The sequence below is a fragment of the Amphibalanus amphitrite genome, unplaced genomic scaffold (genome assembly GCF_019059575.1).
Source record: "Amphibalanus amphitrite isolate SeventyFive unplaced genomic scaffold, NRLGWU_Aamphi_draft 000026F_arrow, whole genome shotgun sequence".
NCBI classification, from domain to species: Eukaryota; Metazoa; Arthropoda; class Thecostraca; order Balanomorpha; family Balanidae; genus Amphibalanus; species Amphibalanus amphitrite.
In genome coordinates this window covers 748,254-776,218 of record NW_024881522.1, presented here as the reverse complement: position 1 = coordinate 776,218, position 27,965 = coordinate 748,254, and the positions used below count along the sequence as shown (strand labels likewise).

Below are 27,965 nucleotides of genomic sequence, written 5' to 3'. Positions count from 1 at the left end.
TATCTCAACTCAAATCTAATGTTAAGGTGGGAGGGTCCCTTTAAAGCAGGATGATTCATGTTGATGGTTATTTGAAGTCAGAGTATATCATAATTCATTTATTTTAGCCAATAGGGCCAGGAGGAGCCACCTAGGTATTTATTTAAGTTTGTGAAATCGGCATGCATATTAAAAGATTCACACTGGCAGATCCAGGGGGCATTTTGGCCAAATGCCTCCTGCCCCGGGACAGCCGTCTAAGTTGCCGACAATTTGCGTTTTTTACAATTTTTAGATTAGGTAAAACAAAAGGCTTTTTTGATAGAACTTCCTATTTTTTGAACTGCACAGGACTGCACAGGACGGAACCTAAGTTTAATGACTAGACTAATGAGTTTTTGGAATTTCAACATTTTTTGGGAGTACTTAATACCTATCCCCTAGCAGCCTGCAGCATCCAAAATTGTCGTTCTGGATCTGCCAGTGGACAATGGATCGATCCAGTGTAGCGTAATTTTCTGATTGATCACTACAGACAGCATGCTTTTGAAAAGGTTTCATGTTTCTTTAATTCCTCAGTTTTTCTGCTTGGGTATTTCTGTTTAATGAAAAAGATAGACCCTTACCTTGTCAACCCGCACCGCCGCTGGGCTGGGGGTGTCTGGACACCCATCAGCCATCCCTTGCGGTTTTTCGCATTTTTCGTATCTTAAAAACAATGGGGCGGAGCGCCACCATTTCTTGCACGCCTGTTCATGCATCTTGTGGAGTGCCGCCATTTCTTGCACACCTATTCCTGCATCTTTTCCTCACACAAACCTCACATGCAAGAATTTCAGACCCAAGTCGTGCAAGGTCAGGTCACCAGTTCACATCAAGTGACTTCACCTCAGAGGTTAAAATGCTCATCATGGCTACACCAATCAAACGATCGCCTTGAAACTTTCAGCGATTGATTTGAGTAACGTAACAGTATATGTAAACTGTCACAGAATTTTGTTATCCGTGACCTAAGGTCAGGTCAATTTTGCGACCTCCCCATTATGAGTCAGTGTGAGAAAACTGAAAGGCGGCTCTTGGAAGAATGCCATTGTAGATGCCCTCAAGCATCAGGATACAGGTAAATGTGATACACTGAAATTGTAAGTTGCTCCTGTAGGTACTGGGCTGTGGCCCTCACTATGTCTCCAAGGTCACCGCACATCATGAAAACCCCCAGTAGTTTTTGGGCAATAATTTTTGTTAGAGACATGCTAGAGCAACGAAAACACCTCAGCTGTGTTCAGGTCGACTATACGGATTGACTGATTTGCAACACGACCTTTTCCAGTCATGTTATGACCTTGACCTAAGGTCAGATTTTCAAATTGACCTTTTAAGGTCAAATTATAGTTCACTCGACACGTCTCGACGTGTGGAATACGATGCTACTAAAATAATTGTACCTATTACCTTCCTGGGGTCGAAAGTTATCGCAGAAAAACATGTTTCGTGAAAGCAGCTATTTTTTCCAGTGTTTGTCCTCTGGTGGCTAAACCGTTGACCTGAGGTTAAATCTGAGGACACACTCCAGAAAGAACGTTAAAAGGGTATCGAATGCGTTTTTCAGCGGCCATATAACTCTATTGGTTCCCGAGTTATGCGCCAGTGTTTCGAAAAATGTTAAAATAGGCAACATTTTACCTTTGATGACCTCTGGTGACCTGACCTTTGATCTGAACTCAGGGGAGGGGGTTGTTCACATCCGCCCTTCCCCAGCAGGGCGTGGTTTATTACAAAACACTCGAGAGTGGGGCTCGATTAATTGTTAAAATGACCCCGGCCCCTGCCTCCGACTCTGGCTCTGTGAGTCCAGACATCTGGGTGAAGTGATCTCATTCACATTGCTGCAGTCTCGAACTACCGTCATTGGAACCGTGCAAACAATGACGCCACTTTTTATAATATCCCGGCCGACCCGATGCCTAGCATACCATTACCGGGCTACAGCAGCCCTGCCGTGAACCCGCCGGCTATCGGCGCCACATAGCGGTGTTATCGGGGCTTCCGTTGCCGAGAAGCCGCCCACGCAACATTGGGTCATAGGTCGCCAGTTGGTGCCACCGCACCGGTAGTGAGGGTCGGAACGTGTCGTGGCGCCCCGTGGAGCTAAAACGGCCTGCCGGGACTTCGTGAGTCGGCACTGGGTACCATTCCTAACGAACGGCAAGTGAAGTTTTAACGTCAAAGAAATAGGTCTTCGATGCTAGGTTGTTGTTTCTGGGCGCATCATATGTGATTGGTGTCGAAGATATATATTATCACAGTTCTTTCTTTGGTTCACTCCGCCACGAGAATTCCGTCAGTTCAAGCCGCATTTTCCTGATATCTGACCCGCCATGCCCGCCATGGATCGACGTAATAGCGCTCCACCCTCTGTGGGTGCGTCACGCTATCTCTGATTATCTGCGTCTGTCCAAACACCGGCCATCGACCGTCACTGGAGCACCGGACTGACATATGGCCGTGCTGGGGCTTCCTGTCACTGAGTGAATAGTGCTGCAGTAAAGCTGCCGTGTGATTGTGTCCTTTATCATACAATTTTTCATCAATTCCATACGCCGCGTGAGCTGTACCTGTAAGTGGTCGACCGACACCAACAGTGATTTATAAATCCGACGTCTATCTCAGACTTATATCAGCGACCTGTGCGACGATTGACCACCCGCTGCACCAGCGCTGTCGTTCTTACTTACCCTTCTCACTTCTCACCTGTCTCCAGACGGCGCTGGTTAGCCGGTGAGCCGGTGAGAAGATGGCGGGCCCTGAGCCAGTCACCCGGCTCTCCCAGCTCCAGGAGCAGGACGAGGTAGAGCTCATCTCGGTTAGCTCGGGACCGGAGCTCACCGCCGTGCGCCAGGGCGACGGCAAACACCCACCACAGGTCGGTGCAGCGACCCGGACAGAGGTCGAGGCGTGTTTGCGCTCGTAATTGCAGTGGAGCTATGTTTGCATGGAGATATTTCGATTAAACGTGACGTATGCTGGCGCAAAATTTTAGCTCCTCCACTGGAATCCTATTGATGTTGATATATTTAGAATACAATTGTATTCTGTAATCTGTCACACGATTATAGTTCTTTCAGTTGAAGTGCGCAAAGGATTTCAGGAATACGGAACTTAAAGTTCCTACCATCTTGGATTTTATTCCAACAGATATAATCTCGCTGATGCAGCTGGTTAGTGACTGGGTGATATTGAATCAGGTTGATACGTCGACCACTGGGTGAATAAACCAGTCGCCGGCTTTATTTCTGAAATATTGTAATTCACAACATTTTTTTTTCTGGCATACATTCTTGGTGGGTTTGTCCCTTAGCAAAAAAATATTTGTATCCTTCCATTGCTTAGGTATGGGCGTACTGTGTCGGCTGTGGAAAAGATGGACATATGGCAGGCTGCCGGGTGAAAGGGTGTGTGTGTGTGTGGGGGGGGGTATTAGGGGATGTTTGTGGGTGGGTGAGTAAATGCACCCGCATGCGGAAGCACCTGGCGATCAGTATCACTGGCAGCCTAGACAGATTTGGCCGGATTTCAGGGCCAGGCGCAACATTCTTTTTGCTTCCGTTGATTTGGCATAGGGAACTCCTTAGCGACGCTAGAACTCGTAAAGGCTGAGCATTATTCATACTGACGGTTCACGGAAGTACTTTGATGGTTTTAGGTATCGTGGATATGGCCGCTTTGTTGTAGCCATACTGGCACGTGAAACCCGATGACACACTTGTCACCTACCTACCGTAGAATCAGTGTTTGGGGATTTTGTGTCGATGTGTTGCACACCGGACAATAGTCGGGTCTGCAGTCGTCTGCACACCTGCTTCGGAGTCATGCCTCCCAGGAGAAAGGTGCTGCACTGGAGGGTGCTTGATAAAACCGAGAGTGTGCACAGTGCGAGCTGTAAATTCCAGTGGCTGTGACGTCTAGCTGGTGATTGAAACGTGTCAATGACTCAAAGCTATCTCTAAAATTATGCTCCGGACCATCTTTGAGGGTTTGTGATTTTGCGTCTCTTTTTTCGAATATGGTGACGGTATTTGTTTTGTATCATGACGATCGATTTAACCGGTTCCAGTACCGACCGGACCAATATTTCCGCGATGGCGTTCGGAAGGTGGACTTTGTTCTGGTCCGATCGTCGGACCTGCCGCCCTCGCACCACGCACACGACGCGAGACAGGAGATCTTCGAGTCCAACCTCGTGAGTGTTCCAATGGCTAGACGCTGGGGATACATTGTCTTCCCTTACTTTTGTTTATCGTTCCACTGCCAACCAGTCGTAAATTAGGATTTAGTCAGTAAGGTATATAACGGGTCGCATAGCGCCAGCCGATTGCCAGTCATGACTGGCATAATCTCCGGTCCTGCCTCTGAAGCTGTCTTGACTGGTCGTAGATAAGTCATGACCGTGTAATGAAAACTGTCACTTTGTTCAAGCAACTCCAGAGCCTTGTGCAAGTCTGTCCTGATGTTATGTTATTGTCTGTTCTTGTACGAGTAATTAACCCTGGAAGCATTGCCTTCTTCTCAGCGTATCCTCATGACTTACGAGGGCACATTATAGCCCTGTTATTGCTCCTCGAAACCCAAACAAATAAATAGCCATCCTTTATCTAACCCCATTGCGTATGCACGCTCCCCCCCCGTGACCCACACTGTGTTTGATATGCGCCGCGCCCAGTCGACAGTTCCATCCAAGGTTCCCTCTGTCTGTGTGCTCAGAGGAAAGAGGGTCTGGATCTGGAGGAGGACCAGATTGACGAGAACAGCCCGCTGACGTTCATCAAAATCCACACGCCCTGGGAGGTGCTCAGACGCTACGCAGAAATCCTCAAAATCCGAATGCCGATGAAACTGGTGAGTATTTATTTTAGAAGACACTAGGGTTACCCGCGTGCTCCGCAACGCGAAGGGGGATTTTTTTTTTACCCGTGGGTATTGGGTTGGTCTGTGTCGATTTGGTTGGTAGATATCCATTTCGTTCGATTGCTTTTTGACGGCCAAGCATTTTGTAAGAAAACAAAAAGATACATCGCATCGAGGTGCCCGTGTCGTATTATCATACGTTCTACTTTAGAATGATTCGAAAACTGGCGTGAAGTCTTTTGAGGGCCATCGATGAATTTCGCTAAAAATGACAATGTAATGGTTTGGACCATTTACATTTTTAAGGATACTGTTGCTAATCATGCAAAAATGAAGAGTGAATATTGGACAGAATTGAATGCTCTATCCAATGGTACCATATTCAATTGCCAAAGGTATCAGGTTATGCAGCAAACCCCGTGTGATTAATAAAGTGGCACAAAATTGACCAACACCATTTTCTCCTGTGATTTGCACCGCCTTGATTTGGATCAATCAGCTTTTCACAATTTTTATATGAGAGGCGGTACCTTTCTCTTGCAAATAGGCGTTGATTCAACTCGCTCCATTTAACGGTCACCTAAAAATAAAATTAATTCCAAAATCCCTCAAAAACCGCATTTTTTTCAAATAAAAGTGCCCTCTCCGGTGCATGTGGCGCGTGCTATCCTCTGCATTGCACACCATTCAATAGCCCGTTCAATTCTGTACACGATGCTGTTTTCCCCGTGCCGGTCGGACCCCTGGTCACCAAGATATTGCACGGGAACTGGACCCGTGTCGGCCAAAATTAGCCGTTTTCGCCCGATTTCGCACGCCGATTTATACATGTAAAGTCTATGACGCGAATTTGCACTTTTTGAGCACGCGCCACGCGCTCCCTATCAATCCGATCGAGCTGAGACCCCTCAAAGGCACGTCGCGCATCCTTGATCTATAAGTTGTGCAAATTTCACCGGGCTAGGTGCAACGGTCTGGCCTGTAGTCCACGCAAAGCACGGCCAAGTCGGGACCTCGGTAACGGACAGACGCACCCTCCTCAAATAGTAATATAGATTGATCTTGAGTCGCCTGTATCACTTCTGTTAGGTTCCTTCCTGGTCACTTAGAATAAACATTTCTCGGTTAAGAAATTTGTGTTCAATGCGAGTTGGTATTCATATTCATTTGGGTCGTAAACGTGCTTTGTGCAAAACTAAAAGCGTCCACCTTACAGTTAAGACGCTTCTGGTAAAAGCATTTCCGGCTCACCAACACCATGCACAAATTTAGACAAGGTGCAATTCATACATCCTCGAAGCCTCTTCTTGAACCCGTAGCCTTACTTGTATTCTTCTCAGATGGTCTAGATAGCCCACTGCGTTGCGCCTCTCAAGTGTAATGTCAATTTGCGAGCCACTTGACGCCTACGCTGTGAATACCCCGACACTTGAGATATGACATGACATGTTTGTAAGCCCCTCAAGCCTCAGTCGCCATTCCTCACCTTGTTTTCCCAGGCATTGTTTTATCATTTTGACATTTTCTTGCATGTAAAATAGGTACCTGATACTTTAATTTAAATGCCACCCGATACTGCACATGTTATGATCCCGCAATGTGTCAACTGTCACTGACCTTACTCTTTTTCTGTTTACCTTAGCCGGCTGGAATAAGCAAGGATGAAGCTTTCATCAAGCAGGTTCCCGTGATTCGGGAGATCACAGATCTGGTGGACACGTTTGATAACAGCATGTTCGGGGTGAACCCCAAGAAGTTTCCGCCCAAGAACCAGACCCTGACCGGCGTCTACAGCAGGGACCGCGAGTACCTGTGAGTGCTCAGCCGAGACGCCGCTCACTAGTGATCTTCTGCATGTTTGTACTACATGAGATAATCGAGTTTTGTTTGCTAGAGTTACAGCCGGTAGCGTATTCAACGTTTTCTTTGGTTTGGGTAGTAAACTCCACAAGCAGATGCGCTTTTGAACGAACTTTGTGTTGAGCGTCGGAGGCAGTTTTTTAATGCGCGTTTGATTTGCTTGTACAATGTGTATGCGCGGTAACAAAGCTACCTGTAAGTATGTGCTTTTATGACATGATGTGTGCACTCCCTGATGTTCCTCAGTCATTTTTCCGAGTACCCATGACCTGTTGACCCTTGTCTGACCTGACCGGTGACCCCGTGTGACCCAGCTTCGACATGTCGGCCGGTTTCTTCACGCCGGCGGTGAGAGCCCGCGTGGTCGCCTTCATCTTACAGAGAAAGTGGTTCGTCGAGCACGACCCCGAACATGAGACGGTGATGGACTTTGGCATCAACAGACTGCTGGCCGACAAGACCTACCTGGCCAGCTATGCGCCGCACGAGGTCAGCTGCAGCGGGCGGGGGGAGGGGAGGGGAGGGGAGGGGAGGGGAGGGGAGGGAGGGAGGGGAGGCTGGGAATGTGGCTGGTGGGCGGTGGACGGGCGTGTATTTCTGAATTGGTAAAGCAGAATCTCTTGTCGCAGTTGATGTGTTTTTGCTTGTCATGAAGGCAGTGAACTGTGAAATAGAAAGAAGCAAAAACAGTTATTGAATGATGGTGTTTTTAGACATAAAGCTTAATTCGTTCAAATATATATAGCTGCATACAACTTTACGTTCTGTCTCATACTATAGTCCGTTCCATATCAAGCTTGCAGTCGGAGTTTCTTCGGCAGATGGGCAGATCGCTCCTCCGCTCAAGAATTTGCGTCTTATAATGTAAGAGCTGAGGCCTCTTGCACCAAAATACCTTGCTAGGTAGAATCGGCAAAATACCTACCTAGTAAAACTACCTACGGCGGTAGCTTCTCTTGCACCATCCTACCTACCTACCTAGGAAAATTTGACAGCTCGCGTTTTTAGGATTTGTTTTGATTGGTTGTTTGGCGACAAATTATTTGTGGGCGCGAACAAATAGTAACTTATGGAAAACAATTAAATGGATATTGTTTTTATTAATATACATTTTGGTATTATGAAATCATTTTTCATTTCCGTAAATACCGCGAGAAGTTATTTTGATATTAAATTACTTGAACAAATAAGCTTCGTTTCCAAGACAACGAGTGAGTCTTCAACCTGGCTGTTCTGCTACGGAGGTTTATCACTTGGGTACGGAGAAGCACCTCTGTGAGCCCATGGAGCATTTGGTCAATTATATTATTATTTACTCATAAAACATTGATTTATCATTGTCTAAACATTTTGTAATGCCTAAATTACATAACAGTAGCCGTTGATTATCATGTATTGTGCCTATTGTTACTAATTGAATCATTTTACCTAAGGTTTTGCTAGTTATTTTGGAAGCCCGCGTTTACCGTCAAACCGTCAAAAATTCCTCCGCGAGTACTTCTTTTCGGCTTTCGGTGCAAGAGGAAAACAGCCGGCCGGACTTTAACAATTGGTAAGTTCTTATGCCGCTCGGTAGAATTTCTAGGTAAATTTTCACGGTAGCGTTTTTTGGTAGGTAGGTTGGTGCAAGAGAATCTAGGTAAAATCTGAATTTACCTAGGTAGGTAGTTTGGTGCAAGAGGCCTCCGTATATACAGAAATCACGCACTGCTTTCAGCAAGGCACTTCGGCTGCAAGCTTGAAACAGAACAGAGTATAGTCACTCTCATGCTTCTGGTTGTCTCGTTTCTTTTCTTTACTCTTTGTTCTGAGTTGACTGTGCCTTCATCGATCTGACATCGATCTGAATCACTCTCTGACACATTCCACCCCACCCCTACCGTTTTATCAGGGCCCTCTGGACTCGAAGGACAACGCGCGCTCCAAGCTCCGCTCCGAGTGGGCCAGCCTGCGCAAGTTTTACAGGCACCAGCCGCTCGACTACGTGCAAGAGTACTTTGGCGTCAAGATCGCCATGTACTTCGCCTGGCTGGGCTTCTACACGTACGCGCTGATCCCTCCGGCCATCGTGGGCATCATCTGCTTCGTCTACGGCTTCGCCACGCTCTGGGACGACATTCCCAGGTGGGTCGGAGACACTCACCTGTATAAGTTTTAATATTCGTTTGCTTGTTTTGATCAAACCTATGCTTTGACCGTACAACCGGCTGAGAGGTAAAACTTTCTCTGTATCTCGGTTTTGTTTGCCGGCAATGAAGAGATCATAACAATGACACACCACTTGCCGATTTGCAATGCATTATTTTGCCGGACGATAGATTGCCTTGTTGTTGGGTAGGATATGCGTATATCTAACTTACGCAGGCTTTGTGATGCTGTGTACCTAACGAAATATTCTGCACCTGCTGTATTATAAATGTAATTTTATGTTCACTGGCTCAACCGACATGGGCTGTGCCTCGCTGCAGTGTAGCTCATGCCATGTCAGTGGTTTCACATTGTTCAGACGCTGACACTAATGCGATTTACTTTATCCCCCACGCTGGCTACCTGTCTTCACATCCCAGCCCCCCGCGACCACAACACAGCGTCTCCGTGTTACAACAATAAACCGCGGCTTTGTGGCCTTCGGTCTGACTTATTTCCTGCTGTGTTGCAGTAACGACATCTGCAAGGACACTGAGGTGTGGATGTGCCCGATCTGTGACGTGTTCTGCGACTTCTACCGGCTCAACGAGACATGCGTCTACGCCAAGTTTACCTACATCGTCGACAATCCGTCCACCATCTTCTTTGCAATATTCATGTCGTTTTGGGGTAAGTGGTACCCGTTTTGACTTGAATCACTTCTGGTGTGTTTCACCTCAATTATTTAGACGTTCAACTACACCACCTATTGATTCAAACGTGTGGGCCAGAACGCTATCAGTTATTCCCTATTCGCTGCTGTATGATTTATTCACACGTCGTTCCATTAGGAAATAGGTATGCGCTCTAGCGCCCGCAGATTCGGGAATTACCTCGAACATAATAGATTCTCGTAGTTACGTTACAATATACTCGTAGCTCATATATGCCTCCTCAGTGAGCATCTGACATTTTTTATCCGAAGTTCTTCGCCACTCCGCTGCCTGGTAGTACGTTGACCGTTTCTTCTAGTTGGTTTAACGTGCTCTGTCATTTACCCAGCGGCGCTGTTCTTGGAGCTGTGGAAGCGTTACTCTGCCGAGATCACCCACCGCTGGGATCTCTCCGGGTTTGATCTCAAAGAGGAACACCCGAGACCGGAGTACCTGAGCAAACTCAAGGACCAGCGTCAGGAGGTGAGTTCGCTCTCTTCAAAGTCATTTGAAGTAGATGGCCAATGCTGACCAATGCTGACCAATGCTGACCAATGCTGACCAATAGCTATGCAGCATTGGGGTTTTGATGTATGCTTCATGGGATGCTGAGAATTGTGAAAATGATAGGTGCACAGGGCACGATCACGTGCGTTGTGAGATTGCATGGAGCCGATCTATTGTTGTAACCTGCGCTGAACGAAAAAGGAAGGTCCCGCCGAGATTTGAACTCGGATCGCAGGATTCAGAGTCCTGAGTGCTAACCGTTACACCACGGGGCCAGTTGGGGGGGGGGGGGGGGGGGGTGGCAGGAATAGTAGATAAATTTCAAATACATGCAAAATCTCGCTTCAATGAATACATGCGAAAGCTCGCGTGGGTCGATTATGGTAAATGAATCCTCCTTATTCACTTAGGTTTCCTTCATCCTTCGATTTTCAAGTTTTTACTGGTGCCACATGACAGCGAAGCGCACTCGCGAGCATGGGTGGGGCTTTTCCTGTGAAGGTGGTGGCCGGGGTAATTAATGTCAAATCCGATCGTCAAAATCAATTTCTATCATGACAGACATTATATTTTGCCTAACGCAGACATTCCTAAAGCTTTTCAGTGAAAAATATTGATTTGCAAAGCAACAAAGTCCGAAAAGTCAGCTTAAGTTATTGATGGGGTAGAATGACAAGTTGGTGGGGCAGCCTCCCCCTAACTGCATAGGAAGCTCCGCCCCTGCTCGCGAGCATATTCATTCTCGGGCTGGTGAGGGCACCGATGGAAAATCGTAGCGTGGTGTCACTGTCCGGTTTCAGCGAGCGGGGACGGAGAGCAGTCAGAGATAAGCGCGGAGCACACATAGCACAAACAGCTCCCAGAGCTGTAGTAAGGGAGCTTGAGTCAGGCGTTTCGCGGTACTTTATATCGTCAGTTGCTACCAATTTTTTAGGTTCGGCTTGTTCAACAGTTATAGCAAGGCGCCTTGAGCAAGGGCTATAGGATGTTCATTGTTACCTACACATTCCCTCCGGCCTCCCCTCGTTTGCGACCAGGTGAACATCGTAACGAAGCAGCTGGAGCCGCACGTCAGTTTCTGGAAGATGCGCCTACCCAGAATGCTCATCAGCGCCTCCATCATTTTGCTGCTGGTGAGTGACCGGAATAGGGAAAAAGAGCATCCTCATGAGTCATGCCTACCTGTTTTTATTGTGAGACAATAGACTGGGCAGTATTGGTAGGTGTCGACGACGCGGCAGTCGCATTAGTTGATTAATTAATTAATTAATTAATTAATTAATTAATCCATTTATTTATTCATTCATTCATTCATTCATTCATTCATTCGTCTAGCTTGATCCAGCCATGAACCATCCAATGCGTTCAGTCAATTTATTCATTCATTCATTCATTCATTCATTCATTCATTCATTCATTCATTCATTCATTCATTCATTCATTCATTCATTCATTCATTCATTCATTCATTCACTCCTTCACCCATTCTGATCCATCCATCCAATGCATTTATCCATTTATCCATCCGTCCATTCATTCATTCATTCATTCATTCATTCATTCATTCATTCATTCATTCATTTATTCATTCATTCATTCATTCATTCTTTGTGTGTGACTGTTGTGCAGATTGTGGTGGCGATCGCCATCATCGTCGGCGTGGTGCTGTACCGGCTGTCAGTGATGGCCGCCCTGGGGGCTCTCACCTACTGGAACAGCGGCTACGACCATAAGGTCTACGTGGAGACGTACGGACCCATCTTCGTCAACGCCACGGCGGCCACCATCAACCTGCTGATCGTGCTGCTGCTCAACCAGGTGAAGCTGTTGGACGGGCCCAGCTGGGGTAGTTCATTTGTTGCGGCACAGACTTCTCTTTATGGAAAATGCATGCGTCTCAGATGGTAATCAGTAGCATGGTAACTAGTGATTGCTTCAGGCTTTTTACTATAATAGTTTATGTGATTCAATGATTGAATTGGCAGGCTGAATTGGAAACTGAATGCAGGATCCCAATTCAAATGCATTAGTGAGCAGCCAATATCTTTTAATTTTGTTTCATAGGAAGAAGTTGCTGATGAATTTTAGTTTGCATATGCTTACATCGGACTTTATGCCTATGCAAAATGCACGATGTTTTGCCAGAACTTCGCGCGGCGTTTGGTGGGTGTATGGTTTCCACGTCGGCCTTATTACGATGATTTAGTAAATGCTTAAAGGTAGTGTGCCACCTTCGAATGATTTCCCATTTTATTTTTCCAAGGATAAGAAGCTTTTGTTTTTACCTAATATCGCAAAAAAAAATCAAAAATGGGCCTAAAATAGTGCTTTTTTTCGCCTAAAAGTTTATCGGTTTTTCGATATGTATGACAACTGTAGTGGGCTGATCTGCAAACAGGCGTCGGCAACAATCACGAATGCGGCGCACATGTGACAATAAGCAAAGGTCATTATAGAGTTACGAGTTACGAAGTACGGGAATGAGTTATCAGCTGTCTAATCGTAGACAACACAATGTTGAATTTAAACTGTAAGCCTGTATTGGTATTGTTTCTTTAATTTGGCTGTCAAATATTAATTTATGGTTTGAAATATTATTTTATGTAAAATAATTGATATGAAACAGCCGTCTCTAAAGTTATGACCCCATCTCACCACATGAAAGTGGCAGAAATGACAATGATCAGCTGACGCATTTTTCTTGGCCGAAGTCAGAGCGCGCGGCCCGACGCACCACCACCGCACCACAAAGTATGAGCAGAAGCCGCGCCCAAAGCCAGGGCCCCGGTAACGTGAGGTAGCCGAGTCGGGGCAGCGTGCGCTGACCCAAGCCGGGGCCGCGGCTTTGGGCGCGGTCTACCGCATCCCCGCGGGCAGCCCCGGGCTATCATGCATGACACCGGGAGGACGCGCGGCCCCGGCTTGGGTCAGCGCACGCTGCCCCGACTCGGCTACCTCACGTTACCGGGGCCCTGGCTTTGGGCGCGGTCTACCGCACCACCTAACAGGCGTGTTCGAAACCGCAGGAGATGATGATGAACGGGTTTATCGAAACTTGATTGGATGAACCTATCGGTAATAGCGATTTCAGTGTGTGCATTTATTGTTCATAGTGGTGTGAAATGTGGTTGGGGTACGACCGACAACCCGTCGGGGCGAATTTCGCACTGGGGTACTCAAAATTTGAAGAATTTAAGACGTTTCCATGAGTTTTGAAGGTATGGATAAGTTCTAAAAATCCGGTTCTCCTTATCTGGGCCATTAACTCCATACGGTCCAGGAAAGCTGGCACACTACCTTTAACCTGTATTTCCGCTAAACGCGACACGCTAAGCAGGCACACCTGGACTCTGCTTTCAGTGTCATGATACGCATCTGAAGCTAGTTTTCCTTCCATCTGTCCAGGTGTACAACCGCATCGCCGGCTTCCTAACCGACTTGGAGCTGCCGAGAACGCAGTCCGAATACGACGACAGCCTCACGCTGAAGATCTACATGCTGCAGTTCATCAACTACTACTCCTCCATCTTCTACATCGCCTTCTTCAAGGGAAAGTTCCACGGCTACCCGGGCGACTACAACCGGATCTTCCGCTACAGACAGGAGGAGGTGAGGGCCACGGACGGGGAGGGGAGGCGGGGGGGGGGGGGGGGGGGGTCGGGGGGACTCCCGGGGCGCGCCTGTTTCAGAGTTTGTTGGAACTTGGAAGTCGGTTGTTTACGACATCAGTCGCCTGAGATATTGAGAACGGCATCTGGGGAAGATGACGAGGCAATGCTTCAATTAAGTATGCCGATGTATGGCGCAAACAGCGAGTTTTGATTGTTGGGTGAAGTTTTCACGCTCACAATATATCACCTGGCTGTGACGTGGTGTATTCAGGAACGCGGCAAGCCCGTCTGAATTCGTGATGCATGATGATACGGGGTAGCACCTTCAGCTAACAAGGAAACATTTTTTTCACTGCTCATAGTAATAGCTAAGGGCGTATTCCTTGAAATATATGCTCCCTAGTAGTCTCATGAATTGTGCAATTTATAACAAAGAGAAGGACCACACGAAAGCTATTTGCTTAACGGTCATAATTGTTGTCTGGTCACGAAAAGGAAGTGGGGATACAACTACAGCCATAGTCTGTCCAAAATATATCTAGTCTACTCTGTTGGCGATCCCGCATTGATTGTCATAAACAGCCGGCAGAGTCCGAGCAGCTAGAAAAAAAGGCGCTGCCACGACCATCATCTGATTTGCAATGCAATGTGTGTGTAATGTGTATGCAGTGCCCTTCAAACCTGACACACATCATTGACGCTTTATATCACTCGTGGCTGGGGGCTTTGCATTAAGTAGCAATAGATCTGCCATGACACACAGCTTAGCACATTGTGACAGCTTTATTTCAGATGGATCACCACTGGAAATCCTGCAACACGCTCCTACATGAGCCTCCAGCCCAGAACAGCCGTACGTTTAATATGGGCATTGTCATAAAGTGTCGATGTTATAAGCCTCATCTCGACTGATCGGTTCTTTTTTCCAGTGTGGACCCGGGGGCTGCCTATGGGAGCTCTCGCTACAGCTGGCTATTATCATGGTTGGCAAACAGGCGCTTCTCACCATCTGGGAAAACATCCTACCGTAAGTAGAATTGGATAACATTCTAGTCTGGCCATGTTGTAATTATTTAATGTTGGCAATTTTATCGCATTTGCTTGTACTTAGCCCATAATTGGTGTTCGCTACTTATTTAACGACCGCTGCGTTTCACGATAGTGATGAATAGATAATTTTCAAAGCAAAGCTCTGTTGATGATAATTTTTCGGTGGCTTATTGTTACTTATAGGCTGATCACTGTGAAATGACATTCTATTTATCGACTCCTGTCCTTTGTGTACCAGAAAGCTGTTCTCGTGGCTGAGCGGCCTCAGTAAGCTGCTGTGTGCCGTGCACTGCTGTGAAATTTGTGCTATGTTCTGTGTACTGTGTACTGTGTACTGCATGTGCCGTGTGCTGTGTACTCAGTAGTTTCGGTTGTGCGTGCGACAGGAAGCTGTTTTCGTGGCTGAGCGGCCTCAGTAAGCTGCTGTACGACAGTGAGGAAGACAAGAAGGAGCTGCCTCAGTGGGCGGCCGATTTCACGCTGCTCAGCTGGGGAACCCAGAGCCTGTTTTGGGAGTACCTGGAAATGGGTAAGTCCCCGTCAATTGACGTCTTGTATGTGTCTTAAGTCCCTTAACCCTATTAGTGACAGGGGGGGGGGGGGTTGTTTTCATCCACCCCTCAGGTTTTTCGGGAATATCTCCGAAACCGCTGAAGCTACGATGCTGAAATTTTCTAACTTTTCCTAAAACTAAATTGGGCACATTCCCTTAAAATTTCAAGTTCATAACTTTACCAGGGGCGGCTCCAGAGCACTGGGAATTGGGGGGTCCTATTCGTGAAGCGAGTCATTTGGGCGAAGATCACGATGCTGATGTATTATAACTGTATGCACCAGTTTTACGAACAGTGAAGGAAATGTATCATGTGATAACATATACAAAGTTATTGTGCATCCTCTTTTGACACGTTTTTGCTGTAATAGGCGGATCCAGGCGTCCAAAAAGGGGGGTTATGTTTTACCTCCCAACATAGGTGCCCTGACACCGCCTATGCATGACCAATACAATTGTAGTCGTTCTCTCATAAGAAAATTGTAACATAACAAGACCATTACCACCCTTTTTAGAAACGGTACCAACAAAAACCTTATTTACTATACTTTTTGTGTACCCCCAATCTCAATGATCTGTATCCGCCTATGATTTTTGAAAATGCATATTCTTAGGATCCATGTGAATTCCTGGTTCATTCTCTATCGATCGGCAAAAGTTGCGTTAAGATTGGTTCAGAATCCTGGCCGTGATAAACAGTCTAAAAAGTATCTGCAATTTGCGCGTTTTTACCCCCCCTCTACCCCCCCCCCTATTGACATTTTTTTAATTTTTATTTTTTAGAAATGTAGATCACGTTGAGCGAAATCGAATGCCGTTTGAATTTTGAAAATCGGCCCGTTAGATCTCGAGATATCAAGGGGGTCGTAAACAGCCCCCCCCCCCTGCCACTAATAGGGGTAGCCAGGAGCCTGCCACTAATAGGGTTAAGTGCGTGCACATCTAAGGGATGTTTCGTGTAGCTCCGGCTTTTTTTCATTAGAAAAACAATTCTAACGAATAGTGTATTTCAAACAACCTGCGACTTTGAATTGCATATTGCAATCGAGAATAGCGCTTTAAAGTATGTTGGGGATCGGTTACATTTGTTTATGGACTTAGAGACGGCTTGGTGCGAAAACCCCGCTCGGATGCTCGGTAATGTATTGCAGCCGTGAGAGGTAACTCATCCTGTCTGCCGGCTCAGGTTTTACTAGTCTGACGTTCTCGGCTGGCTCCGTACCACAGCCGAGACGAGATAAATGACGGAAAACCGTGAATTCCTCTTGTGTGACGCTAAGGCCATAACCCGCCTTTCTTCTGGTGTATCATCAATCTTGCTTTCTAATCCATTTGCTACTGTGTGAAGTATTGGCTGCAACAGTAACGTAACCCCGCCTCTGCCGGTGTCCCGCTCCCTCCATTCTCTTGCCTGCCTTGACCTCTCCTATAAACGAAGAGCTAGTCATGTTTAATAGGATTTTTTATGGCAATGCTTAGCTCCTTAACGGCTTCATTAGTAAATCCGGTGTTGCATCGTTTACTGTTCGTCATTTAACGGATGCTTCGACATATGTCCAATCCCTCACCGTCCCGACTCTCACCGTTCTTCGTCCAGTCTCGCCCGCTACCCGCCCTAACCTGAGTCGCTGTTCTCTGCCTGTTTCCCTCACAAACACACTTCTAAGCTGCTCACGTACCCGCCGCAGTGATCCAGTTCGGCCTGGTGACCATCTTCGTGGCGTCATTCCCGCTCGCTCCGCTGTTCGCCATCCTCAACAATGTGCTGGAGATGCGGCTGGATGCGCGCAAGCTGCTTACCTTCTATCGGAGACCGGTCGGACAGCGAGTCAGGGATATCGGCATCTGGTACCGCATCCTCAACACTGTCGGACGGCTGGCCGTACTGAGTAATGTGAGTGGAAGTTAATGCCCGGGTGCACTCTCGGGCCCCGCAGGAGACAGCTGCGGGGGAGGGGGGGGGGGGGGGGGTTACGAGAGGCTGACTGTGGCTCATTGCTTGTGAAATTTTCAGAAATATTACAGTCATTGAAAATCATTGGCCAAATGTTACAGCGAGATATGTTTTATAACTGATGAACACTGCACTCTCACTAAACCTCCTTTTAATTGGCAATGTTCTCATCTACGTTGGGAAACTTTCGGCGGTAATTATTTCATGCTTCTAATTAGCGCTTCTTAATTTGTATGTGCTTAAGCAGCAAGTTCCGAATTCTTCCTAATTTCTCGAGTCCGCTAAGTACCATTTTCCTACGGCGGTGATAATTATCCGCCCGTTTTTCAGGCGTGTATCATCGGCTTCACGTCAAATCTGATCCCGCGCCTGGTGTACCGTCTCACGGTCAGCCGGAACAACACGCTGGACGGCTTCATCGACAACAGCCTGTCCGTGTTCAACGTGGCCAACTTCAGCTCCGAGTTCCGGCCCAAAGACCAATCGGCAGATATCGAGGTTTGCAGGTATGCACGACTGCAATAAGACTTTCGGGATCCAATGGCCGGAAAGATCCGACTTGTCCTTCTCACACAAAAACATTAAGAGTATAAGTGAAATTTGGTGATGATTTTATCTGGTTTTAATCGGTTTTATGATTAAAAGGATGTTTTTACATTAGCTTCATTTTTAGATTATCCTGGTGTGTGTTTTGCTTCAGTGGATGTAAGCGACTATAATTTCGCTGATGAATAGCGACCAATTGTCTTGTTTACGTGACCTAGTTTCCGGTGCTGCGTCTTTTGAAGCGTCGGCTGATCACAGCTGACGACTTTTTCGTTTGATGTGACTGTTTTGATCATACCGGAGAAGTTGAAAAGAAAAGCTAATGAAGCATTGGCGTGGCTCTGTGTGGGCTTTCGTAAAGTCCAATCAAATCGGGATTCGGGCCGGGATGCCCCGCATCTTGGAGCGAATGCTACCATATAATTGGAATGGTAACTTTGCACCGAATGAGGGACTTTTAAAGACATATATAGTTACTATAGAAATAGATAAAGAATGAGAGAAATGCATTTCTACACGGTGGTTCAGCAATTGTAAATGGAGCAGTCTTTTTTTAGTCGGCTATGATTGTTGTCGCCTAAGACGGAAAGTTTATCAGAAAAGGTCATATTTTGAAGGCAGCTTTTCGTTAGTAGGCTGTTTTCGTGGATTACGTGTGTACGTAATGGCGTCATCTTTCCCGCCCGGAGGTCAGACTTGTCAACATTATATCTCCCTTCATTTTGCTGTGGAGTAGCAAGCAGCTTGGTTGAAGTCGAAACAACACCCATTTGCAAAGACGCCCTCCTATTGAATTTGACACTTTCACAGACATGTTGTGGTCAAGGAGACACAACTGAAAGTTATAATTGTGTTTCGCTAGTCACATTTGTAAAATGATGCATAGTCCGGGGAAAAGCGGCCCCGGTTATTGTTTTTCTCTTTACAGAAAATAAAGTTATCATTGGTTAGATCACACCCACAGTCCTCCCTATTTAGGACGCATGCTTCCAGCTCGCCAGAGAACGTGCTAACGGTAATTTGTGCTGGAATTATGCAACTGAGGAATGTACTTCGTCCTTTTTATTCCACAGAAGATCAGTCAATGCGCAGGCCTCTGATCCGCGCACATTCAAAACTCAGGCTCGTCTAGTTTTGTTTTCTTTCGTATTTCAATTTGACGTCTCATTCATTGGGCCAGTCTCGTTTCCAGATATTCAGCGCTCCCACTGTTTGCCAATGCTGCTCTCGAAGCTATTGACCGAACCTTTCCACGACCTTCGAAACTGCACCTCAGCGCTTAGGCATATACAGGTGGTATTGCGCACTTATTCAAATCCGTTTGAAGTCTCTGATTTAGGCCAAAACCCGGTGAGTTTGTTTGCTGCTGCTGTAAACTGCCGCGAGCTCAATTATTTGCCAATGCAAATTCAAAGAGCGTGTTTCCGCACGTCGCACCACCAGCTGCTGCCCGAGGGTTTGGTAGAACCGGAGCAATATTTTGCAACATTGCCTTTTCCATCTGGAATAAGTCCCAAACAAGGATGGTGATGCAATATTTCCGGTGGTAATATTTAGCATAACAGAAAAACTGGCGCCATTTTTAATGACAACGGATGCAATATTTGATGTTCAAATATTTCTTGTCGAGCCTTTTCTTTTTCGTTCGCTTGATTTGATGTTACGGCGTCAAAGATGGATGAAGTTGCATAATTATTACAACAGCACTAACCGACACATTTTTCTATATCCAAAGACAAGGATAACCGGTAGATCATGTTATCTTTGCCAAAGACTGAACAGCTATGAACCACGACCTGGCAGGCAGCAGGCATGGGACCAAATCTAACCTAAAAATTAATTCAGTCCAAAACAGGCTAGGTATCCAGAACCACAGCCTAATAAGAAGAGTAGTCATTCGCTACCACCCTACCCAGTAGGGCGCTGTCTAACCAAAGTGTGTCTGTTTCAGGTACCTGGACTACCGTAACGGACCGGATGACCCCGATCCGTACCAGCCTTCGACGCTCTACTGGCACGTGCTGGCCGCGCGACTCATGTTCGTTCTCGTCTTCCAGGTCGGTAGAATGGAGGGATGGGGTTGAAACTGGGAGTGGAGAGGGTTGCTGGAACGGGACTGTCCCGACGCTAGTGGGTTAGGGCAGACTGGTGTTTGATTCATCTGTGATTGAATCGATTGGATTGAATCAAACAAAATTTGTTGAATCAAAAAGGTTTGATTCACCGTCAGGATTGTTTGATTCACAAGCCATGATTGAATCAAACGCATTGGGAATCAGAGTTGATTGAATAAAAAAAAATTAATGATTCATGAACTTAAAAAAAAAATTGAAGTGAATGAACATAGTTCATTATCAACAAATATTAACACTACTGCCATTACATGACAACAAAAAGAACACAACAAATACAATACTATCCCTGATATTTTGTATATTTTATTTTTTAATTGAATCAAAAAAGAATCATTCAAAAAAATTTGGCTGAATCAAAAGGAATCGATTCACCAAATTTTTTGAAGGAATCAAACGGTGATTGAATCAAACAAAAATCAAATGAATCAATGATTGAATCGATCCAAAAAAGGCGAATACAAAACCAGTCTGGGTTAGGGTGGGACGGAGTGGGACGTCACTGTCCCATCGCCAGTGGAATAGGATGAACGGAGTGTTGATGCGCCTAATGGACCGGAGTGAGAGTAGCGTGGAGTGACTGAATTGTACGCTGAGCTGGGTATGAATATCGAATAAAGGCAGTGGAGAGGTGTGATGTGCAGGTGGATTGGCTTTTTTGGTGCCGCGGAGGATGATCAGAAATCAGAATGGTAGGTGCAGCGGAATATTGGGATGAATAGTCTGATAGGTTGGATTTGGTGGATCTTTGGGGATGAGGTTATGGAACTAACAATTGTACGTTGTTTTGGGGGAAGTCGAATGGAGAAGGAATGTAAGATATGGTATGAGAAATATGATGATGATGTGTATGTGCATAGTGGGTCGGGTGGGGAGGCCGTGTTGAAATTTCCTCCTGTCTTACCGTGAGACACGTTGCTAGGTTTCCTCGCAGCCTGCAGACCGCAACCTTCTCGCCATTTGTCCGGTGATTTTCCGTTGTTGATGCTTGATATTTTGTTTCGGTGAAGTTTTATTAGCATCAATAGTGCAGCTCAGCTCGCTTAGTGTCGGTTTCCGTATTGGTTAGTTCAGCCGCTTGATCGATTCCGCTCGCTGCTGCCTGCTCTTGCATAAATGGTTATTCATTCGAGATGAAGCGAAACTTTTATTCTGCTACTGGTTGGGGGAACTTTAACCGTGCTCCAATACGCATTGCTGCTCTCCAGAATGAATAGATTTTGTGAACGGCTTTTTCAGAATGCCAGCCACCTTCGGCTCGGGCAGAGCAGCAACCAGAGTGAAATAAAACGCCAGATATTTGTAAACTTCCACTATAACTGTGGGTACCTAAAGACCCGGGAAGATCATACCATTTTATTATAAAATTCCGTACCGTACTCCTTTATTTGAAATCACCCCTAGCCGTGTGCTCGGCACTCACATCTAAAGCCGTCCTGAACTGTGTTGTTCGTGCCCCACCTCCGGCCTTAGACCGAGCGCTGTGCTGTGTCCCACAGAACGTGGTGTACGTGATAATGCAGCTGGTGTTTTGGATCACGCCGGATATTCCGCGGAAGCTCAAGGAGCGCATCCAGCAGGAGAATTACCTGGTGCAGGTCAGTCTCGCCGAGTCGCTTCCTTGGTTCTCGCCGGTGGATGGGAAGGGGGAGGCGTCGGAGCAGCGGAAGGGAGGGCAGGGGTGGGTGGTCGGCGGGCGGGGAGGGGAGGGCTGACGTCGGAGCAGCGGACGGGTGGGCAGGAGGTTTGTTGGCCCGTGGGCAGGATGGGATTGATGGATGTTGTTTACTGCTGGATAAAATATGACCGGCTCTGTACTTAGTGTGAACACTTAGTGTGGATGTGTGTCAATAGGTTGACATCGAGTGTGGACATCTTGACGACTGTCTTCATGTGGCATCATTCCTGCTGAAGGAAATCGTCACGTCAATTAAAAGAGGTTGGCGGAAACTGTATCCCACCCACCGACTGCTGTGTTCCGACTCTCCCTTCCTCCTATTGACATTTTCAGGAGATGATAGTCGAGATGGAGCTGTTCCGTTCGCGCGGCGAGGACCCCAGCAGCGTGGGAGAGACGCTTCTGCACCGTATCATCGGCGACCCCGAGGTAGGTTACCAGGTCACCAGGTCAATGGGATATTGACGTGCTGTAGTCGCTGAGATTGAGCGGCGATTGTTGTAAGGTTGTAAGGTGAAACTGTGGGCGGGATGGGTGGTGCTGGAGATTGGTGGGTCTATGTAGTAGGAATCATATCTTGGTTAATGCCTATGCTGAAGTATCGCTTTATAGCTAAGGTAAACTGCTGTTTGAAACATTCTGGTGATCATGAATAAGGTACGGTAGTTAAGGGTTATTTGGATCATTGCAAAATACCATAGGGAATTTATTGGATTCCGGCACTACGTATGATGAACACTGGTACTTAAAAGTACGACCACCCTTTCACCATTAAACACTATATATTTTACCTGTCTTGAACTTCTAACATGCATCATATTTGAGTTACTTGTTCGATACTGAACTGCAATCTATTTTCGCTGGGACCGCCTGGCTCATATGACAGCAACTCGAGCGAGGCAGCAGTGAGTGGGCCGGCCAACTGTCGCACATGCAATGCTTTCAATGTTGTCGCTTTCGATGTTGCACGATCTAATTTAGTATATCTAATATTATCTAATATAATATATTATAGTTTTCATGAAATGTCTTCTCCGACATGGACAGATCTAAAAGAAGCCACCCACCGGCCATGACTCAGCACCTTATGTTCAACATTGGAACTGCATGCAGAGAAAACATTTTCATAGCTTCCCTTCGCCTTAAGTCACCCTGGTTGGCTGCAGAATATTTCGTAAAAATATAACACTGAGAGATTATGCTATCTGCGACCACAAAAGAATAATTCATTGCCAGACGAATTTTCTTTTAAATCCCTCTTTCCGGGTCGCAGGATCTCAGAGGATTCCACCGTCTCTGCATATTTACGAGCTTCACATTTCCATAATTCACGTACCATTGAAGCCAGAGTGACTCGTCGGTCGCCTAAAAGATGGGATGTCGTGGCGGGGTCGCTTATAACACGGGGAGCGGGCCGTTTTGCCTGACTGCTACGGAACTGCGAGCTGTTAGTTGCTTTGACCGGCTGTTTTGCCACCAGGTAGTTTGATTGATGAACATCATTTGTTTGTTTCATAATAGATAGCTGAGAATAGGCGCTTCAATGCTCGAAAACTGTAAGTCGCTTGAATGGTACTGAAATTTTAATATTTCCTGCATGCTTACGTCTTGAGCTAGCCAAACTTGAGCAGTCGCTTTATCTTGTCAGCGTAGCCAGTAACCCAATGAAACGACATCTTCGTGGACTGACGCAATGAAACACTGCACTGTTGAAGGCCATATGACATGCCATGCCATCAATCCCCCACGCTTTGAGATGGTACATAAATATCTGCATGATGTTAGGTGACGCACTTCATCACGGCTTACTTCATTCATCACGCACTATTCAATCCTACGGATTGGTGATGTTTTTCTCGTAGATTTATGTTGCATAGTGAAAGCACAGTACTCTGATTGTGTTAGCTTGCGTCAATCCGTTATCATTTATGTTTTTATTCATCTTTCATCTTGTTGCATTTTTAGTGGCAAATGCCGGCGAACTTCGCCCCATCCACTTTTGTCATAAGAATCGCTAAGTTAATCTCTGTCAACTTTGACTGATACATAAGCTTTGACAAACTTTTTGCCAAATCCTCTCAGAACTTGTGTGCGCGACCGGAGTAATCATATTTGTGTGCTTTTCTTCCGTTTCTGCAGTCTTTCTTGCATGCTACGAACTTTTTGTCGAGTGCTGAAATTCTTAACCTGTATACTTGGAAACACCTACGCTTTTAGAAGAAAACAGCTTTCTTATTTCGTATGTTTTCTCGAGTGAGGAGGTCGCCGTGTAGCTGCTCACTGATGCCACTGGGCTGAACTCCTCTGAACCCCGTTCTGACTCATCTGCGTTCTCCGACAGCAATTGGAGGCGATGAGCTCACGCCCCGACGGCGTCACCCGAAGAAATCGCCAGCGCGATCCCTTCCCGAAGTCCAGTGACCAAATCATCGGCTCCGGCAGCCATCTTCACGCCTGCGTCTAGGGCGACATCTACCGGTGATCCGATAGCAGTGACATCTGCAGGCCGGCCCGGCAGCGCCACCTATAACACTACACAGTCATCGCACATCCGGTTCTACAGAAAAGCTGTATACTGGAGTCACTTTAGCGACTCTGTCACAAGCGTCGTTTCAATATGGTCTGGGTTCCGCTATATCCGATGCCGCTGCGTTTGATCTGTTTGGTGTGAGGCTAGCAGGTATTCGAATGTCGCGTCTCGCTTGTGAATGTCACTGACAGGGTGATTTAGATCCGGCTGGGGAAAGTTTGAGCCATTTTCTGGCGATATTGGATGCGCTAGAGCCATCTTCCTGTCATGTAATTGATCCAGATCTATCGGCGCAGCCAACTTGTGGCTATCGTCTGTTGTATTGTGTTCGTGGCTCTCGTATAGTGGTTCTCTCGTATTGTGTATGGTGTGATTGCCAAAGTGCTCTGAACCTCTTCGGACCGAGTTTTTGGCTTTATACGCGACCTGTGGGTCATCGCTTGTCTGATGCGACCGGATCTACGACAACCCAGGTTCAGACTGGAGATCGTGTTCAATGAACCTTAACGACTTACCGCTGCTCAGGTGACTCGTATATTTTTTAAGGTATTTTTCATATGCTTAGCCCGAATTTATAGTGTTTTGAGAGACTTACTTTGTATTGTACAAACGCTACATGACATTTTGTCTGCTTGCTATCGCGTACAAAACAACTAGCCCGGTTAGATATACTGGATACGATGCATCTTAATCGTGAAGTTAGTTACTATTTCATATAAATTTACTGCAGGCTATGTGCGAATGTTGCTCGAGTGATTGCTTTTGTCGTGTCTGTGTTATTGCTTTTTGGTGTGTCCGTCAGAAAATCAAAATACTCTGCTTTCTGTGTCATGCTGCCTGTGCTTTTCAGTTCAGCTTTCACAAAGTGATTCTGCTGCAATATGTGGTAATCATGAGCTACGAGTGTTGACGGAACAGAAAGTGCTTGCCATGGTAGCTTATTAGAGCTTTAGAGTCTGCCAAGGCTATACTATTTTTGACTGAGCTGTTTGATTCGGACTTTCAGCTGACATTGAACAAGATCGCTCCCTGCTACACACCCAGAGTCATTGTTGATATATGGACGAAAATTATGTCCTAGTACGTAGGTGGCTCATGTGAGACTTGCATTTCGTCACTTGAGGTGCTTGTTACTTGCAACTGCTGCTATGGTGTTGCTGATGACTATAGCAGGCGTATACTTGTGAGCAAGCGCTTGATGTGAAAATACGCCTTTCTACGTTTTTTTTTTTTGTAATTAAGGCGCAGCCTTTCTTTCTCATGACTTGCTTTCACATCGTGTCACGCTGGCATGCAAGTGGGATACTCTGCCATTGCCAGCTACGCTGTTTCTCTAGGAGACTAAGGATTGTATTGTGCTCAAGATATTGTGTTGGTCTTAGTTTTAGCATGGTTTAGTATCGACTGTTATATAGTAGCATTTTGTTGCTGCTCCCTCTTTAGATAAGCAGATCCTTATGTTATTGACCAAAAGCACGCATTCTTTAACCCTCGCCGGCACAGGGGGGGGGGGGGGGGTTGATGCAACCCCCCCTAAGGTTTTTCGCGGATAACTCGCGTAAAAAGCGGCCGATCGCAACGAAACTTTCAGTACCCTCGCATTGATCAATTTTACACCTACCCTGAAAATTTCATGACCCTGACCCCAATGACCTTTGACCTGTGACCTCTTTTCTGTGACCATGTTTGGCCGAAATCGCGGTTCGGCGCATGTCGGCTCGCATTAGCCGCGCGTTTGCAAGCTTTTCGTGGTTTCAAACGTTCAAACATGTGATTTGATGTTGCTCCCATGCATTAGGGTGGGTGTCAAGGTCACCTGAAGGTCAGGTCAGGTCATTGACCTTTGGTGACCTCAGGTGACCTCGGTTCACTTTTTTGAGTTTTACAAGTTTCTAGGCTAGTTTCTGGAGCTGAATTCGAATTTAGCAACGATTTGAACATTTACGAAGTAGTTTTGGTGCCTTCGTAACATGTTACAAAGCTGTCCGAGGCGGTTGACACGTATTACGTATACCCGTCACAACCCCTACCGGTTGACCTGACCTGACCTGACCCGACCTGGTCTAAATGCTTAAAGACATCATCTCTGATCAAAATTAACACGATATTCGTGATCAGCACCCCGGAAAACCTCACAGCAGCCACAATTTACGACTTTCAACAGGTCCCGATTTTCCCGGTTTTCGGGTCATTGACCTGACCTGGAAGGTCACCCGATGACCTAGGACCTTAAAATTGGGTATCATCGGCTTCCTCTCGTGACGGGCAACACGCTCGTTTTTTCCGCGAAGCTCTAGCTCGATCAGGGGCCAAACGCGAGGGGGGGTCGTACCAACCCCCCCTTGTGCCGTCGAAGGACTCAAAATGGCCTGTGCCGGCGAGGGTTAAGTAAAGCTCTTCTTGTTTTTCCTCTCTTCACTGCATGTCCTTGGTTTGCTGTGTCTTTGTGAACCATTTCGCGCAACTACGCTCGATTTGCGGCTGTACGCTGACGGATATATGCGACAATAAGTGGTATTTACAATTATGTATTGGTATTAAAATTAATGGTATTTACAGTTAGTACTTAGTGCAGCAGCGTGTGTCCGCCCACCGGTGACCTCAGATGCGCCTTCCGTACACGGGTCAGCAGCGTGTCGCGCCGAGTTAGCGTGGGTACTCGCCCAGCGGGCCTCTCTCCGCTCCGTCGTGAGGCTGCCGCTAATGTCGTGCCTATATACCTACGCACAACCTGTGCTGTCTTATTTAGCCTACAGTGTATATCGTGGTGTGCGAAATATAGAAATATACAAACAGCCTGCTATAATTGTGTGGAAAACGAAGCCAAGTGCTCGTTTCCTTTTCCTTCGATTGTTAAGTATTTTCTGAGGTCTTGTAATGGGTAGGCGTTTCGCTTGCTCCGAGACATGTGGAGTACGTCGCCAGCCTCACATATACGGTGCTTATGCCGTACTGTTAACAATAATTGAGAAAGCTAACTTCCGTGGTAAAATGGTAATGTGAAAAAGAGAGTAAGAATGTTACCACGACTTAGTATCTATGACCGTGCCACGACTATGTTACCCAGTACCGCTATCACAACCCCCATGCAGAAAAGAGGTTACACAGTCGAATCCTACTCGCATGTCCACGCATACAATGTACGTTTTCGTGCGAGGAGCAGGGTCATTATTCGGCGAAGCAATGAACATTTTCTTTTACACCACTCTTTCGGGACTTCTCCGTTTACACCTTAGTGGGCACACCGATGGTTCGGCGAAAATTGATTTCGCTCTTTTATAACCCATCTCAATTAACCATCGGAATAAATGCATGAACGGCGCAAAGCATCGCATGTAAATTAAATTTCGTCTAGGCTAACAACGCAATTCAGTTCACGGCTGAGAATTTCTGTGCGGCCGATGAACCGACGGGGCTTCAGATCCAGCAGCTTGCGTCGTAGCTCCCAATATAGCAACTGAACCGCACAGTCGATAAAAGAAATAGCGAACCGCCTAGTGCGCAACAAAGAACTCCCCACGCCAGGATGAGCCTCTTCTCTGGGAGACGTTTTCCAATACAGTTACGTGCGTGTGGAGTGCGATGCGTTTGAAGGGTTCGTCACTACCATCAGAAGCCCGACGTGATGCTGAGTGGTCTAAGGGCAGTGAGCGAATCTCGTATCTCATATCAAAGCTTCTCATAGTGGTGAAAGGCCGTTCAATGCTCATAAGGCCCTGCAAAAGTTACGTTATTTGTATCATTGTCGCTGGTCGATCATCAAATGAAAGCATCTCGGAATGCTCCAAAGTTATATTTCAATGACCTGAGATAAAATGGA

The 27,965-nt window shown here is 46.5% G+C and overlaps 1 protein-coding gene and 1 non-coding gene across 3 annotated transcripts; one reads left to right on the top strand and one right to left on the bottom strand.

Moving 5' to 3' along the window:
* Nucleotides 1-46: 46 nt before the first annotated feature.
* Nucleotides 47-26,951, top strand: LOC122363437 (anoctamin-1-like). Of its 2 annotated transcripts, XR_006253366.1 has the most exons (21): nucleotides 47-134; nucleotides 2,741-2,902; nucleotides 4,094-4,219; nucleotides 4,741-4,875; nucleotides 6,527-6,696; nucleotides 7,059-7,233; nucleotides 8,636-8,868; nucleotides 9,404-9,561; nucleotides 9,934-10,067; nucleotides 11,129-11,224; nucleotides 11,721-11,909; nucleotides 13,497-13,700; nucleotides 14,632-14,729; nucleotides 15,139-15,281; nucleotides 16,994-17,199; nucleotides 17,590-17,765; nucleotides 19,757-19,862; nucleotides 21,437-21,535; nucleotides 21,949-22,044; nucleotides 23,957-25,629; nucleotides 26,530-26,951. XR_006253366.1 is itself a non-coding variant. In XM_043332717.1 (20 exons), exons 2-20 carry the CDS (start codon nucleotides 2,774-2,776, stop codon nucleotides 24,077-24,079), a joined length of 2,796 nt encoding a protein of 931 aa, XP_043188652.1. In that variant the 5' UTR covers nucleotides 47-134; nucleotides 2,741-2,773; the 3' UTR covers nucleotides 24,080-26,951. The 2 variants fall into 2 exon arrangements, 1 of the variants encoding a protein (XP_043188652.1); XM_043332717.1 differs by having other exon boundaries at nucleotides 23,957-26,951.
* Nucleotides 10,295-10,366, bottom strand: Trnaq-cug. The gene has a single exon. It is a non-coding gene; the product is annotated as a tRNA-Gln (tRNA).
* Nucleotides 26,952-27,965: the final 1,014 nt, after the last annotated feature.

Bases quoted from the DNA above. Each gene is read 5' to 3' on its own strand.
- LOC122363437 (XM_043332717.1), top strand. From the start codon at position 2,774: ATGGCGGGCCCTGAGCCAGTCACCCGGCTCTCCCAGCTCCAGGAGCAG. The intron at 2,903-4,093 runs GTCGGTGCAGCG...AACCGGTTCCAG, and splicing joins ACGGCAAACACCCACCACAG to TACCGACCGGACCAATATTT. The intron at 22,045-23,956 runs GTAGGTTACCAG...GTTCTCCGACAG, and splicing joins GTATCATCGGCGACCCCGAG to CAATTGGAGGCGATGAGCTC.